At 41.0% G+C, this 16,970-nt stretch overlaps 1 protein-coding gene across 1 annotated transcript in view; it reads right to left on the bottom strand.

Moving 5' to 3' along the window:
• Nucleotides 1-16,970, bottom strand: part of LOC122558714 (cadherin-8-like) — a 309,702-nt gene that overhangs the window by 282,460 nt on the left and 10,272 nt on the right. The window contains exon 2 of the mRNA XM_043707506.1: nucleotides 2,671-3,205. Coding sequence (XP_043563441.1) covers nucleotides 2,671-2,922 — 252 coding nt within the window. The 5' untranslated portion in view covers nucleotides 2,923-3,205. The remainder of the gene's footprint in view (nucleotides 1-2,670; nucleotides 3,206-16,970) is intronic.

Here is a 16,970-nt window from a genome sequence, read left to right as displayed (position 1 = left end):
CATTTTCTTCATTCTATCATTCCATTCTCCACCGTTTCATCCTAGTATTTCAACTTTCTTCACAATCCAGGTTAGCATCTGTGCTGTATCTGAGTTTGCTCCCACACCTCTACACGCAATCTCGTCAGCAAAATTGATGATCTCTTACTGCCTGCTTGTCACTTACCCTTAACTGCAGTTACGTTATTTATTTTAATAATTAGATTAGATTAGATTCCCTACAGTATGGAAACAGGCCCTTCAGCCCAACAAGTCCACAGCAACCATCCGAAGTGGAACCCACCTCGACCTATTCCCCTACCCTATTATTCTACATTTCCCCTGACTAATGTGCCTAGCCTACACATCCATGAACACTGTGGGCAATTTAGCTGATTTTCTATGGTAGCACATGCTACGTTGCTCATCTGCTCTGGTAAAAAATGTTTCTCTATTGATGTACAACTCACTTTTGGAACACTGCATGCTATTCTGGTGTCCCTGCTATAGGGAGGATGTTGTGAAACTTGGAAAAGTTCAGAAAAGAATTACCAGGTTAGAGGGTTTGAGCTATAGGGAGAGGCTGAATAGGCTGGGGCTGTTTTCACTGGAGTGTCGGAGACTGAGGAGTGACCTTATAAAAGTTATAAACTCATGAGGGGCATGGTTAGGGTGAATAGTAAGGTCTTTTCCACGAGGTTGGGGAGTCTAAAACTAGAGGGTGTAGGTTTAAGGTGAGAGCGAAAAAGTTAAAAGTGACGGAAAGGGCAGTTTTTTTTTCACGCAGAGGGTGGTGCATGTATGGAATAAGTTCCCAAGGGAGGTGGTAGAGGCTGGTACAATTACAACACTTAAAGACATCTGGATGGGCATATGAATAGGAAGGGGTTAGAGGGGCATGAGTCAAATGCTGGCAAATGTGACGAGATGAGTTTAGGATATCTGGTCGGCATGGACAAGTTGGATCGAAGGGTCCGTTTCTGTGCTGTATATCTATATGACTCTGAATCTGAGCGTGAAATCTGACAGGTGCAGCAGAAACTCAGCAGAAACAAAATTAATTCATATTTTGACTCCAATATTACCACACGTTCTGAAGGAGTCATATCAGACTTGAAATGCGAACTCTTTCTTTCTCCAGAGATGCTGCCAGACCAGCAGAGTTTCTCCAGCGCTTTCTGTTAATTTACTAATTTCATCCATTGCTTGTTTACTTCATTGTTGAGCCTATACTGACTGGTTCCATCTCAGTTAAACAATCCAGTGAAACTTGGGTCAACTTTGGCCCAGTTTGACACTGAAGATTGTTCCTGTCACCTGAGTGTGTGGAGCTTTGTTTAGAGTTAGTGGCACTTGATAAGCCGAACTTTATGCCACAAAATGCAAATTCATTACTTTTGTAAAGAAAACTAAACTGCAAAACAAACATAATTTATATCACAAGTACAGGAATAAATTTAGAAGAGATAAATATTCATTCGTACACACGCACACCTGGCAAATAAGATGGATGTACTTACTGCTGTAATCTGAACATTAGATGCAATGTAGTTACTTCATTGTGATGTTGTATTAATTGTGATGGTGGTAACACAATAGATGGAACTAACCCTCTCCAATTGTGGAAAGAAAGCCACCTCAATGACTTACAGCAGTTCTGTTGCCCAGAGAGTAACCAAGTGTATTTACTTTAATGTTTACCTGTTGTCCTGAAATTCAGCAAGATACGAAAACAAAATTTATTAATGATTTAATTAATGGTTCTGGAGCTAACAAACGTGTAACCCACCTCGAACAAGAGAAACCAAAGTTATTCATGCGTTGCAAAATGCAGAGTTCACTGTCAATTTATGCTGGCTTGTTTTTGGACCCAATGGCATCTTGTCATTAACCTTCCAATTGTTAAGAGCTTAAACAAACACAGAGAGTGCTGGAGAAACTCAGCAGGTCTGGCAGCATCTGTAGAGACAGAAGCAGAGTTAATGTCCCCAGTCTGGTCTGGCTTCTTCAAAAACCCTTTAGAAGCATTCTGAAGAAGGGTCAGACTCGAAATGTTAACTCTGCGTCTTTTTCTCTCCACAGATGCTGCCAGACCTGTTGAGTTTCTCCAGCATTCTCTGTGCTTGTTTCAGATTTCCAGCATGTGTAGCATGTTGTTTTCGTTATTAGGAACTTGCCAGATTTGTATATTACATTTGTTGCAGAAATTGGAGCAGCTGATTAATAAATTATAGTCATTTTTAAAGATGTAATAATTATTCATTATATATGCAAGTTAACTGCTTTGGACCGGACCAGGAAGAACTGAAATTCTTGACTATCACTCTTGCAGGTAGTTAATTGTTTATCTATTGTTGAACTTATTTTCTTTTCTGTCTCTTTCTTTTCCTTATTATTCATCTTCACTCTTTATTCCTCTTTCTAAATCTGATTTGACTCCAACACACTCCTTTCCACTCTATTCTTTAATTATTTCTTTCTACAATCTTTCATTCTCACAGAGGCGAACATTGGTTTCAGAGTTTACCAAGGCCCCAGATGTCCTGCTCACAACTCAACACTTGCAGCAACATACAGTCCAAAATGTTTTTGAAACAAAAAGGTGAGGGAGAAGATAATCTATCGAGTGAGGAACATCACTTCATCAAGATTGATGGTCATGCATTCATTAAACTAATTTTACAAACTTACCCGACCAACGAGGATAGGCTCAGGACCAGAAAACTCTTCCAGCACAAACATTTGATTCCAGACCCAGCCTCTCTTGGCACGACTGAGAGCACCAGGGTCACCGTCCAGTCCATTCAATGCTAAGATACTTTCTTCCTGCAAACTCTGTGGAGGGTCCAGTGTGATTGACTGCACTAAAGGAAGCACACTAATCCATGCCAGCAGCAATCGAGTCCAGATATCCATTAGCATTGTTCCCAGTCTCACATGCATGATCCCGTTGCTTTCCAAAATGGTTTCAGAAGGATTGGAGTAGGAGGGTGACAGCAGTGGGACGTCAAGTCAGCAGGCACGTGACAAGAAACTGAAGCAATCCTCAGCAAATGTTCCTTATGTCTGTGGTCTTCTGCAGTTCAAAGTCACAAAGCTTGTCATGTGGTAAATCAGTCTTTCTCGCACGGTGCTTTTGGTGTGTCTACAGGATACTGAGCGTAAACAACAGAGATGCCTTTAATCTATCAGTCGAGTTCATGGCTTGCTCATTCATGAGAATGCTCTAGAAACATAATAAGAGAGAATTATTAGTTTACTTCTCTGCTTCTGTAACATAACCTTTACCATTTCACATCTTTAAGGAGCATTTTGTTTCAAAGAATGAGGCCATTCAGCCAATTACAGCAGTACCATCTCTTTGAAAGAGCTATCCAATTAGTCACACATTCTGTCCCTGGAGCCCTGCAATTTCTTTTTTCCTTTTGCAACTACTGATCCAATTCCCTGGCGAGAGTAACTATTGAATCTGCTGCCCTTTCCGGCAGTGCATTCGAGACCACAACAACTTTCTTCATGAGAAAAGGTGACTCCCGTTCCTTTTTAAATAGTTACAAATGTACAGTGACATCAGTTTCCTTACAGATAGTCTGTAATCTAACTGAAGATAATTACTAGCCAGCTCCCAGTGAAACTGATACACACCTCTGAATAAGGGTCGAGCAAATTTCATACAACGTAAACCCTTTGCCAAATAATTGTCTTAGAATGACAATGGCTTAATCTGATTGATGGTCAGACTGAGCCATGGCTCTACAACATCTTGGTTCATGCGCATTATGATATGAGAAAGGGAGTGAATTGTGGCTGTTAAAAGATTTTGTGATGACTGCCAAATGTTTTATAAAATCTATCCACGGTGAGGTAATGCCAGCATTATTGCCAACGGTAATAAATGTCGTTGACAACTTGGGAGTGATTCACCTTCAACAGAGGACAAAGTAACCTTTACCATTGTGCGGTGAAGGTTACTTTGTCTTCATGGTTTGTTACAAATAAGCAGCATCTGAGGTCAATTTAGAATCCAACATATTGCTCTGGGTCTAGAGTCACGTGTGGGGCAGATTGAGCAGATTTCCCTCCTGAAAGGATATGTTTAAACCAGTTTTATTTTTAGGACAATCTGCCATTTACATAGATACCATTACCATTATCAGCAGTTTAATTTTAAATCCAGACTTTTTAATTTGATTAAGATCCCCAGCTGTGATGCTGGGATTCAAACCCTGGGCGGTAGGGCGGCTCAGTGGTTAGCACTGCTGCCTCACAGTGCCAGGGACCTGGGTTCAATTGTCTGATTGTCTGTGTAGAGTTTGCACATTCTCCCCGTATGTGCGTGGGTTTGCTCTGGTTTCCTCCCACAATCCAATGATGTGTAAGTTAGGTGAATTGGCCAAGCTAAATTGCCCAAAGTGTTAGGTGCATTAGTCAGGGGTAAATATAGAATAGGGGAATGGGTCTGAGTGGATTACTCTTCAGAGGTTCAGTGTGGACTTGTTGGGCCAAAGGGCCTGTTTCCATACTGTAGGGATTCTAGATTAGATTAGAAAAACTTACATGTCGCGATCATTGGCACGGCGGGTCAGTGATTAGCCCTGCTACCTCCAGGGGTCCGTGTTCGATTCCACCATGGGCAAATGTTTGTGTGGAATTTGCACCTTCTCCCTGTGTCTGCGTGAGTTTCCTTTGGGTGCTCCAGTTTCCTCCCACAGTCCAAAGATGAGCAGGTTAGGTGGATTGGCCATGCTAAATTGCCCATAGTATTCAAGGATGTAGCGGTTTGGGTGAATAAGCCACAGTAAATGCAGGGTTACAGGAATAGGGTAGGGAAGTGGGTACAGGTGAGGATATTCTTCAGTGGGTTGGTGTGGACACAATGGGCTGAATGGCTTGCTTCCATACCGTAGGGATTCTATCACTGACTGAGTAAAATAAATACTATGCTGTCATTCCAGTGACCAACCTGAGATCCTCTCCAAATGTTTCACCATGCTTACCAATATTTAAGAGTTGATGATCAGAATCAGGGAAACTAAATGAAGATTTCCCCCTTCAGAAGTTCACCAATTTGTAACAAATTTCTACTTTTGCCTAGAGAGAGATCATTTATTCAGCAGACAGCAAGGATCAAAGAGGACCTTTTCTGATTTGCATGACTCAATACCGCATTCACTCATCCATCGGTCCAAATGAGCACCAAATGAGCAAGCCCACAATTTATTGACAGAGCTCATTACTTATAATCTGATTTGATAACATATTATTGAAGATATATGACACAGCTTCAGTAAAGGAAACATCAGATCAAAGTTAAAAGTTTGCTTAAATGTGGCATATTTAAGGTGTATCATGATGGAGAGAGAGAGTAAGAGAGAAACAAACATTTAAGGCAGGAGTCATAAAGCAGAAGACAGAGGAAGCTAAAGACAGGGACATCAATGACAAAGCACTGGAAATCAGGCATGTGCTAAAGGTCAGAATTGGAAGTGAGCAGCTGCCACTGAAGGTTGTAGAACTGGAGGGAGTTTTAGAGATGGGAAAGAATCATGTTATATAACAAAACCTGACAACTTGGAAAATCTAGGTATTGCAAGACTGTAGACTATTAGATTTCTACAAGTTCACTGGTGCTAAGGATATAATATACGAACATAACTTTTCCATAAAATCAAGATTTCTCCAAGCAAGTCCTCAACATGTGAAGTGATTAAATGTATGATTTCAGTAAAAGGATTAAGAAATCTTCATTCATTCCAAGGGTTCAGACAATCAATGTAGGTACAGATTCTCAACCACCACCCTGCATCTCAGGTCAGATATTTCTTTTCTTTCCAAGAAAGAAGCATTAATTTCAAAACATAGTCTGTAGCTTTAGGAGCTTAAGCTGTTTTCATGCTTGGTAATATTTAGTCAGCAGATCAGTGGCTTCATTTCAGCAAGATGTGGGACCTAAGGAAATCTCAATGAGATTATCGCTGCAAAAAGACAATTTGTTGAAACTATATCATCTTGCACCAGTCAGGACATTTCACAAGAATGCTAATATGGGAAGGAAAACATTTATATTGCATGACAGGGGAATGTTGATGAGTTGACAAGTGGACTCTAATTAGTAGCAGCATTTCCATAGAGAATGTAGCATAGAACATAGAACATAGAACATAGAACAATACAGCACAGTACAGGCCCTTCGGCCCTCGATGTTGCGCCGATCCAAGCCCACCTAACCTACACTAGCCCACTATCCTCCATATGCCTATCCAATGCCCGCTTAAATGCCCATAATGAGGGAGAGTCCACCACTGCTACTGGCAGGGCATTCCATGAACGCACGACTCGCTGAGTAAAGAACCTACCCCTAACATCTGTCCTATACCTAGCAGTTAATGATTGACAGTTCACAACCAGGTTTTGCTTAGATTTCATACTCGATGGATTGATTCTGACTCGTCATGGCATTGCGTTGAGAAATAAGCTAGCAAATGCGTGTTACCCTATTTGTTGAGTGAAACAGGTGCAATATGCATGTTCTTCCTATATGCAAATCACAGCGTCCTGTGTATTAATATACATAGCTTCCTGTGGCACACTATGTGCCCAGCTAATAATCTTCAACTGGTTCCCTGTGTAATTCTTCCCACACTCAGGATTATTCAGAATTGCTGCCCAGTTACACAATCACATCCAATACTGAACATTGTGCTGTGGGTTTTGCAAGCACGGGTTGGTTGGGTGTGGCCAACAGCCTACTTGGTTCAAAGAGCTGAAGTAGTATGATACAGTCCCACAAACTTTGGGACATGCAGTTTATATAAATTTCTCATTTGTGGGATAGGCAGGAACTCTTTTTGGCTTGGTGGCATTATCTTTTCAATGGCAATAGACCACCAGTGTTGCTCCTGCAAAGTACCAGTATGAAACAGTGAGCTTCACCTGTTGCTGAAATGTTTGAGATGTATTACATTTCCATGGTCTTCAGAAGTAAACTATGGCTTTTTCAGGAACAACGCTGCAGCTGTCAATCATTAACTGCTCTATGAGCAACGGTAAAGCCTCAGAGCCCACTTGCCCAATCAGTTCTCTCATTCAGTAGAAATGTTGGTTTTCCCCTTTACTGGTACTTTTGCCAAATGTCCTGAGGGGCACAAGGTGAAAAGCTTCAACAAAATCTGCCTTTCTTCAGCAATACTCAAATTTTGCTCCTACCAAATAACTATTTGAGAAAAGATAATTGGTTAGAATGTCTGCTGGAAACTAAACAGGTTTGCTCATGCCACACATTGCCTCAAAATTCAGTCACATCATCACAAACGTAAAATCTTCCATGAATTCAGATAGCGTAATAGAATGCAATCATTCCTCTTTTTTTCTGTATACTAAATTTTTTTTTTAAGAGCAGGAACATGTGCTGCTTTATTACAACCAGTAATTTTATCAACACAGCTCAGCATGATTAATAAATTTATCTACGACTCCTTCTGTAATCACTTGATATGAAATAATTGGAAGTTACTCCAAAAGAAAACAGTGTAAAAAATGTAACAATTTTATTTGCGTATACAAATTGGCACTTATATAAAGTAAATATCTTTTGTTATGGAAATCATTTAAATTGTATCAAATGTGGCCACTGCTGTTCGGGAGAGAAATGTAACTTGGACACTTTTCCAAGACCAGCAGATATCAGTGGAATCTTGCAATTTTGACCCAGCAACTTAAGTAACTGATAATTAAGAAGACAATTTGCAGCATAAATAAAGCTTTAAAGATCTATAATTCCCCTTAATTTGCAACTTACCGCTGTCCAGATGGAAATTCACTATACTCATGACAAATGCACAAAATTGAAGTATGCTATTCCGATATCAAGAGAGATCTCAGCAGACATTTTGTCTGATTTGTCACAAATGTCATTGATGCCACTTAGACCCCACGCAATTCTACCCAGAGACTTATTTTATTGCAAGGGAACCAAGGGATATCGGTTAAGTGTTGACATCAAATATCAATTGTAATCTTACTGAAAGATAAAGCACATTTGAAAGCCAAATGGCCTTTTCCTCCTCCTATTTCATAGGTTGTTCTGTTCTAATAGAGGGGAAAGTGAATTTATCCATTAAGATAGTGTTAACATGAAATTTATGTCTTCAGGATTTTCATCCAAGAGCTGTTGGGAGCTGAAAGGCTTCCCAGTGTGTACTTATAATCTGATGATCGAACAGCATTTTTACTGGTCAGCTCAACTGCATGTGCCACAACATTTTAATCTCTATGAAGCATCACATCTTTAATACTGAAACATTTTATTTGACACTGCAATCTATCTGCAGTAGTTTAAATGACACTGCTTTTGGGAAAGGACTGCAGAGTGCATTTTAGTCAAAGTTGTTTGAGTAGGTTAAGTTGAAACTCCAAAGTAAATTAAGCCTGATGGCCAACTACACCTCCACTTCTGAACTGAAGCCCTAGCAGGTCTTGCCATTTTAAACCCTATTGCAGAAAACAACCAGTAGTTTAATGAATCATTATTAGCTCATAAAACATCACGTCAACTGTGAAACTCTGGTGAGAGTGACTATTATAAGAACAACAGAAATAGATGACGGAAGAGGCATTTTGGTTTTTTATACCTGCTCCACCATTCAACAAAAGCATGGTGGATTTTTAACATCAATTCCACCTCTAACGATATCACTTTGATTCCCCTCGTGCCTAAAATTCTATGAACGTCTTGAATATAGTCAATGGCTGAGCATCTATTGATTGCTTAGACAGAGAACGATAAAGACTCACAATCTTCAAAGAGAAGAAATTCCTGATGGTCGCAACCCTAAATAGCTGGCCTCTTATTCTGGGACATTAATATAGTGTGTTAGACTCTACCGCCTGGCGAGACAGTTTCTCAGCACCTATCCTGGTAAACCTCTGAATAACATTTTAAATTCCATAAATGTCAATCTAATGCCAGGGATATTGATGGGATCAGTTGCAAGTCCACTGGAAAGTGATTTCAGTCAGGACATAAACTATTGTCTCACTGGATCCCACTGCTCCTCCTGTGAGTTAAGTTAAGATCATCCTCAGTTAAGTCCTTTGAAGGCAACAAATGTGAAACAGCAATCATGTTGCATTGCCATCCACAACAGCAAAGACCTGGAATGCTAGTCATTTTTAAAATGCAATTAGGCTTTTTGAGAGACTAGATTTGGATGATTGCAAGGAGAACGTAATGTTCTCCAAACATACAAGGGAACTCCTAACATTTAGCCAAAGTACAACAACAGCCATGCAGAACCGTAGACTGACATTTGTTCCAAATTGCAGCTGGAGTCTGAGACTACATGAAGTTTCAGATCCTGGAGTCAGCCAGTTTTCTGCCACAGGCCATTCCAAATAATTGCCTAAAGGAAGCTAGGGACTGGTCGACAACAATTTTTTTATTATGTTACAAGATTTTGCAATCTGTAACACATTGTCTAAAAGGGTGATGGAAGCAATGCTAACATACAGAATGGCATTGAATATATATATATATATCGAGAGGAAAAGGGCTGAGGGGAGGTAGTACTAATTGCATAGGACTTCAAAGATCCAGCACAAACATTTGGAGCCAAATAGCTTCCTTATGCGTTGTATGATTCTACAAAGAATGATTAACTGCGAGAAAGGAGCCCACTCTATCTATTTTCCGTCAGGGCTTGTATTTTCACAAGAGAATGCTGGAAGTACATTGACAAAGTTATGTTTTACAGAGTATTTATTGCTGAGCTAGACTGCACCATAAAATGTAACTGGATAAGCAATGGCCAGACCTACTCCATAACCAGTCTGTAAGACTGTATTAAGAAAATAACTGACAGCTAATGTTACCCAGAATAATGCATGTTTGTTAGTTTCTAAATCATTATCGAAGGCTATCCACTTGGAAAAACTATCTGCCATGATAAATCTCATTGTTCTTTTACTGCTGATGAAATTTAAAGAGCATTGGGTGAGGTTTTATGGAAATCTTTGTACCTGTGTTCGGAAATATAGTTCCTCTGCTATTGTTCTCTCATGGATTAATAAGAGTGAACACAGGTGGGGGGAGAGTGTAAGGTGGGTGAGCATTCCATTAACCTTCACTGCTCAATAAGCAGCAATTCTGCACCACCGAATGTCATAAGAGATCCTTTGCTGTTCATTCTTTTGACAGAATAGTTCCTTATTAAAGAGGCACAGAGAATCGTTTCTGGGGCCAGCAGCAAAAAGGCAGAATGGTGTGTTGCCTCCCTGGTGCCAGGATCAAGGATGTCTCAGAGAGGGTTCAGCATGTTCTCAAGGGGGAGAGGGTTCAGCAGGATGTCATTCTATACCTTGGAACTAACGATATAAGAAGAGAAAAGGATGAGCTTACAAAGAGAGAATATAGAAAGTTTAAAAAGGAATTTAAAAAGGAGGCCCTCGAGAGTAGTAGTATCTGGATTACTCCCGGTGCTATGAGCTAATGAGGGTAGGAATAGGAGGATACAGCAGATGAATACATGAGGTAAAAACAATGACTGCAGTTGCTGGAAACCAGATTCTGGATCCGTGGTGCTGGAAGAGCACAGCAATTCAGGCAGCATCCGATGAGCAGCAAAATCGATGTTTCGGGCAAAAGCCCTTCAACAGACTGATACAATTGAGAAAAGAAGTGAGTCAAACAGTCAGGGCAGGCAGGGACAAAACAGAGAACCAGGTAGGACTGATAAATTAAACCGTATTTATTTCAATGCAAGTGGCCTAACAGGGAAGGCAGATGAACTCAGGGCATGGTTAGGAACATGGGACTGGGATATCATAGCAATTACAGAAACATGGCTCAGGGATGGCAGCTTAATGCTCCAGGATACAAATGCTGCAGGAAGGACAGAAAGGGAGGTAAGAGAAGAGGGGAGTGGTGGTTTTGATAAGAGATAGCATTACAGCTGTACTGAGGGAGGATGCTCCTATGAAATATATCCAGGGAGGTTATTTGGGTGGCACTGAGAAATAAGAAAGGGATGATCACCTTATTGGGATTGTATTATAGACTCCCTAACAGTCAGCAGGAAATTGAGAAACAAATTTGTTAGGAGATCTCAGCTATCTGTAAGAGTAACAGGGTGGTTGTGGGAGGGGATTTTAACTTTCCAAACATAGACTGGGACTGCCATAGTGTTAAGGGTTTAGATGGAGAGGAATTTGTTAAGTGTGTACAAGAAAAGTTTCTGATTCAGAGTGTGGTTGGACCAACTCATGGGAAATAAGGCAGGGCAGGTGACTGAGGTGTCAGTGGAGGAGCACTTTGGGGCCAGCAACTATAATTCTATTAGTTTTTAAAAAGTTATGGAAAAGAACAGACCAGATCTAAAAGTTGAACTTTTAAATTGGAGAAAGGCTGATTTTGACGGTATTAGGCAAGAACTTTCAAAAGCTGATTGGGGACAGATGTTCGCAGGTAAAGGGACAGCTGGAAAATGGGAAGCCTTCAGAAATGAGATAATGAGAGTTAAGAAACAGAAGGAAGCATATGTCAGGTATTGACAGGATAGATCGAGTGAATCTTTAGAAGAGCATAAAGGCAGTAGGAGTATACTTAAGAAGGAAATCAGGAGGGCAAAAAGGGATATGAGATAGTTTTGGCAAACAGAGTTAAGGAAAATCCAAAGGGTTTTTACAAATGCATTAAGGACAAAAGAGTCATTAGGGAGAGAATAGGGCCCCTCAAAGATCAGCAAGGCAGCCTTTGTGTGGAGTTGCAGGAGATGGAGGGAATACGAAATGAGTATTTGCATCAGTGTTTACTGTAGAGAAGGACATGGAAGATATAGAATATGAGGAAATAGCTGGTGACATCTTGAAAAATGTCCATATTACAGAGGAGGAAGTGCTGGATGTCTTGAAACACATTAGAATGGATAAATCCCCAGGACCTGATCAGGTGTATCCTAGAACTGTGGGGAAAGCTAGGGAAGTGATTGCTGGGCCTCTTGCTGAGATATTTGTATCATTAATAGTCACAAGTGAGGTGCCGGAAGACTGGAGGTTGGCTAATATGGTGCCACTCTTTAAGAAAGGTGGTAAGGACAAGCCAGGGTACTATAGACCGGTGAGCCTGACGTCAGTGGTGGGCAAGTTGTTGGAGGGAATCCTGAGGGACAGGTTATACATGTATTTGGAAAGGCAAGGACTGATTAGAGATAGTCAACATGGCTTTGTGAGTGGGAAATCATGCTGCACAAACTTGACTGAGTTTTTTGAAGAAATAACAAAGAGGATTGATGAGGGCAGAGCGGTAGATGTGATCTATATGGACTTTAGTAAGGTGTTCAACAAGTTTCCCCATGGGAAACTGATTAGGAAGGTTAGATCTCATGGAATACAGGGAGAACTAGCCATTTGGATTCAGAACTGGCTGGAAGGTAGAAGACAGAGAGTGGTGGTGGAGGGTTATTTTTCAGACCGGAGGCTTATTATCAGTGGTGTGTCACAAGTATCAGTGCTGGGTCCACGACTTTTCATCATTTATATAAATGATTTGGATGTGAGCATAAGAGGTATAGTTAGTAAGTTTGCTGATGACACCTAAATTGGAGGTGTAGTGGACAGCAAGGAAGGTTACTTCAGATTATAATGGGATCTTGACCAGATGGGCCAATGGACTGAGAAGTGGCAGATGGAGATTAATTTAGATAAATGTGAGGTCCTGCATTTTGGGAAAGTAAATCTTAGCGGCCATATACATGTAATGGAAAGGTCCTCAGGAGTGTTGCTGAACAAAGAGACCTTGGAGTGCAGGTTCATAGCTCCTTGAAAGTAGAGTCACAGGTAGGTAGGATAGTGAAGAAAGCATTTGGTATGGTTTCCTTTATTGGTCAGAGTATTATTGAATACAGGAGTTGGGAGGTCATGCTGAGGCTGTACAAGACGTTGGTTGGGCCACTGTTGGAATATTGTGTGCAATTCTGGTCTACTTCCTATTGGAAGGATGATTTGAAACTTGAAAGGGATTAGAAAAGCTTTACAAGAATGTTGCCGTGTTAGAGAGTTTGAGCTATGGGGAGAGGTTGAATAGGCTATGGCTGATTTCCCTGGAGATTCGGAGGCTGAGGAGTGACCTTATAGAGTTTAATAAAATCATGAGGGGCATGGATAGGATAAATAGACAAAGTATTTTCCCTCGGGTGGGGAAGTCCAGAATTACAGGGCATAGGTTTAGGGTGAGAGGGAAAAGGTATAAAAGAGACCTAAGGGGTAATGCAGAGGGTGATACGTGTATGGAATGAGCTGCCAAAGGAAGTGGTGGAGGCTGGTACAATTGCAACATTTAAAAAGCATCTGGATGGGTTTATGAATAGGAAGGGTTTGGAGGGATATGGGCCAGGTGCTGGCAGGTGGAAGTAGATTGGATTGGGATATCTGGTCAGCATGGACGGGTTGGACCAAAGGGTCTGTTTCTGTGCTGTACATCTCTCTGACTCTATGACTGTATCTGATTAAAGGCAGGTGATTTACTTAAATATGCACATAAGTATTTGAATTTAGAATTTTTTTACTCAAGCATGACATTTTTGAGAATCAGTGATGTTGTGGTTATAGTTTTGGACGAGTAACCCAGAGCCCCCAACCAGTAGAGTGACAGACTCATAGAGATGTACAGCATGGAAACAGACCCTTCAGTCCAACTCATCCATGCCGACCAGATATCATAACTTAATCTAATCCCATTTGCCAGCACTTGGCCCATATCCCTCTAAACTCTTCTGGGTGGTTCATATACCCATCCAGAAGCCTTTTAAATGCTGTAATTGTACCAACCTCCACCACTTCCTTTGGCAGCTCATTTCATACACACACCACTCTCTGCTTCAAAATGTTGCCTCTTTGGTCCCTTTTAAACCTTCTGCTCTCTTAAAATTATGCCCTCTAGTTTTGGACTCCCCCCAATCCTTGGTAAAGGACCTTGTCTGTTTATCCTGTCCATGCCCCCCATGATTTTACAAATCTCCATAAGGTCACCCCTCTTGGACGAGTAACCCAGAGCCCCCAACCAGTAGAGTGACAGACTCATAGAGATGTACAGCATGGAAACAGACCCTTCAGTCCAACTCATCCATGCCGACCAGATATCATAACTTAATCTAATCCCATTTGCCAGCACTTGGCCCATATCCCTCTAAACTCTTCCTGTTCATATACCCATCCAGAAGCCTTTTAAATGCTGTAATTGTACCAACTTTCACCACTTCCTTTGGCAGCTCATTTCATACACACACCACTCTCTGCTTCAAAACGTTGCCTCTTTGGTCCCTTTTAAACCTTCTGCTCTCTTAAAATTATGCCCTCTAGTTTTGGACTCCCCCAGTCCTTGGTAAAGGACCTTGTCTGTTTATCCTGTCCATGCCCCCCATGATTTTACAAATCTCCATAAGGTCACCCCTCAGCCTCCGATGTTCCAGAGAAAACAGTACCAATCTATTCAGCCTCTCCCTGTGGTGCAAACCCCCTAAGCCTGACAACATCCTTGTAAATCTTTTCTGAACCCTTTCAAGTTTCACAGCATCCTTCTGATAGCAGAGAGACCAGAATTGCACATAATATTCCATAAGCGGCCTACCCAATGTCCTGTTCAGCTGCAACATGACTTCCCAACTCCTATACTCAAAGCACTGACCAATATGCCTCCTTCACTATCCTGTCTAACTGCGACTCCTCCAGCCTGATGTAATCAGTTCAAATGTCTCCATGGCTGATGGTGAAATTCAAACTCAATTTTAAATAAAAGCAATGATAATTCTTGAAAGATGAGCTGATCTAAAGGTGCCCATTGTTGTAAAAACCTATCTGGTTCATTAATGTCTTTTCAGGAAGGGAATCTGGTATTCGCGTGATTCCACACCCACAGTGATGAGGTTAACTCTTTGCTGTCTTCGGAACAGTAAATGCTGGCCTAGCCAGAGGTGCCCATGTACAATTGTTTTTTTTTTAAAGTTGGACGTTTCTGGATGGGTCAGCATTTTTTGCTCATTCACAGTTGCCCTTGCAAAGGTGGAACTTGGGATTGGCAATAATACCTGGTCCAGCATGTTATGCCCACTTCCCAGGAAGTGAATAAAGGTAATTATTTATCATAGCTGCCTGCCTTCTATTGCTGTGGAAATAGCCCCAGAGGTGGGAATGTTTCGAGCAGTCTCCACAGTTTTTAAAAGGCTGTCTCCAACCTGGGGAAACTGATCAAATTTCACCCTCCTTTCCTCACTCCACAGATGGCACCTGACGTACTGAGTTTTTCCAGGTATTTCTGTTTTTATTTCAGACCAGCAGTTTCTGCAACATTTTGCTTTTCTAATAATGAGATCATATCTGCAGACGCTCAGAAAAAATTCCTCAAATCACCCTGTGAAATAACTTTGGAACCAAATGTGGAAAAGATTTCCCCTTTCGCTACTTTAACTAAAATTGTGAACATAATCTGCATCTTCATTTTTCTTAGCAATTGTTCCCAAAGGCCTTCACAATTCCATTATACATCGAGGTTACTTATCTCTTTGGAACCATCTGCACTCATCTACCAATTGTTCTTGCATTTTCCAAATGACTGTTAACTATCTCAGTAAAGTCAATTATTTTGCCTTGAACTCCAACTTCACTAATTCATTTAATTTCTCAATTCAGCACTGAGTCAGTGCACAACACACAGGTTTTTAGAAGGACTTCCAACTCCCAGTTAATTGTGCAACTTTCGGTGTGATGCAGTGAGACACAGAAAAATGAGAGATGTGACAATTCCACTGGGATATCACTAAATTATGCCCAAACTATTAGCCTTCCAATGAAGTCGAGCGTTGAGTACTATTACACTCAACACAGTGAACAATGAAATTATTTGTATACAATGAAATTTCTCAGCTCAATATATATTTCAATTCTGGTCTCCCAGCTACAGGAAAGATGGTGTGAAACCGGAAAGGATTCAGAAAAGATTTACGAGGCCATTGCCAGGGTTGGAGAGGTTGACCTGCTGGGACAAGCTGAATAGCTGATGCTGTTTTCCCTGGAGTATCGGAGTCTGAGGGGTGACCTTATAGAGGTTTATAAAATCATGAGGGGCATGGATAGAGTGAATAGCCAAGGTATTTTCCCCAGGGTAATGGAGTCCAAAACTAAAGGGCATGGGTCTAAGGTGAAAGGGAAAAGATTTAAAAGGGACCCAAGGGGCAACGTTTTCATGCAGTGGGTGGTGCGTGTATGGATCGTGCTGCCAAGGAAGTAGTGGAGGCTGGTACAATTACATTTAAAATGCTTCTGGATGAGTTTGTGAATGAAAGGGGTTTGGAGGGATATGGACCAAATCCTGGCAAATAGGACTAGATTAATTTAGAATATCTGGTCAGCATGGACAAGTTGTTTCCATGTTGTACATCTCTATGCCTCTATATTTGAAGATTGTTTTTGTAATATTGTGAGTTAACAGAAACGATGGAGATATGTGCTCTGTTGGGTTTCCCCTTCACCTGTTTATCCATGTAACTAAAGTATCACACCACTTCCCACATCCATTAAACTGTTATACTTTTACGCTCTAACTTGAACTCATCCTTCTTAACATGTGGTATTAGAATGGAATACACTGCTTCAGTTGAGGTCAAACCAGAAGCATATGAAGATTCCCTTTCTTGGCACTGAGCTCTCTCAGGTGCTTGCAAAAGGCCCAATGACAGTATGTCAAAGAAGGGTGGAGGAATTCTCCTTGAATCTAGCTCCTCAATTTTACAAATGTTAGCAGGTCCAATGTCCCAGTAACACCAACAGAAATCATTTCCCGCAAAGACAAAAGTAGGAGTTGCTGGAAAAGCTCAGCATGTCTGGCAGCATCTGTGGAGACAAATCAGAGTTAATGTTTCGGGTCTGCTGAGTTATTTCGATTTTTGTGAAATAATTCACCTGATTGTTATCATTTTTCAGATCTGTGGGAACTGGGTCTGCAT

This window comes from Chiloscyllium plagiosum, chromosome 17 (assembly GCF_004010195.1).
Source record: "Chiloscyllium plagiosum isolate BGI_BamShark_2017 chromosome 17, ASM401019v2, whole genome shotgun sequence".
In the NCBI taxonomy this organism is placed as follows: domain Eukaryota; kingdom Metazoa; phylum Chordata; class Chondrichthyes; order Orectolobiformes; family Hemiscylliidae; genus Chiloscyllium; species Chiloscyllium plagiosum.
The sequence above is the reverse complement of the archived record's forward strand: the minus strand, read 5'-3'. Positions and strand labels throughout refer to the sequence as shown.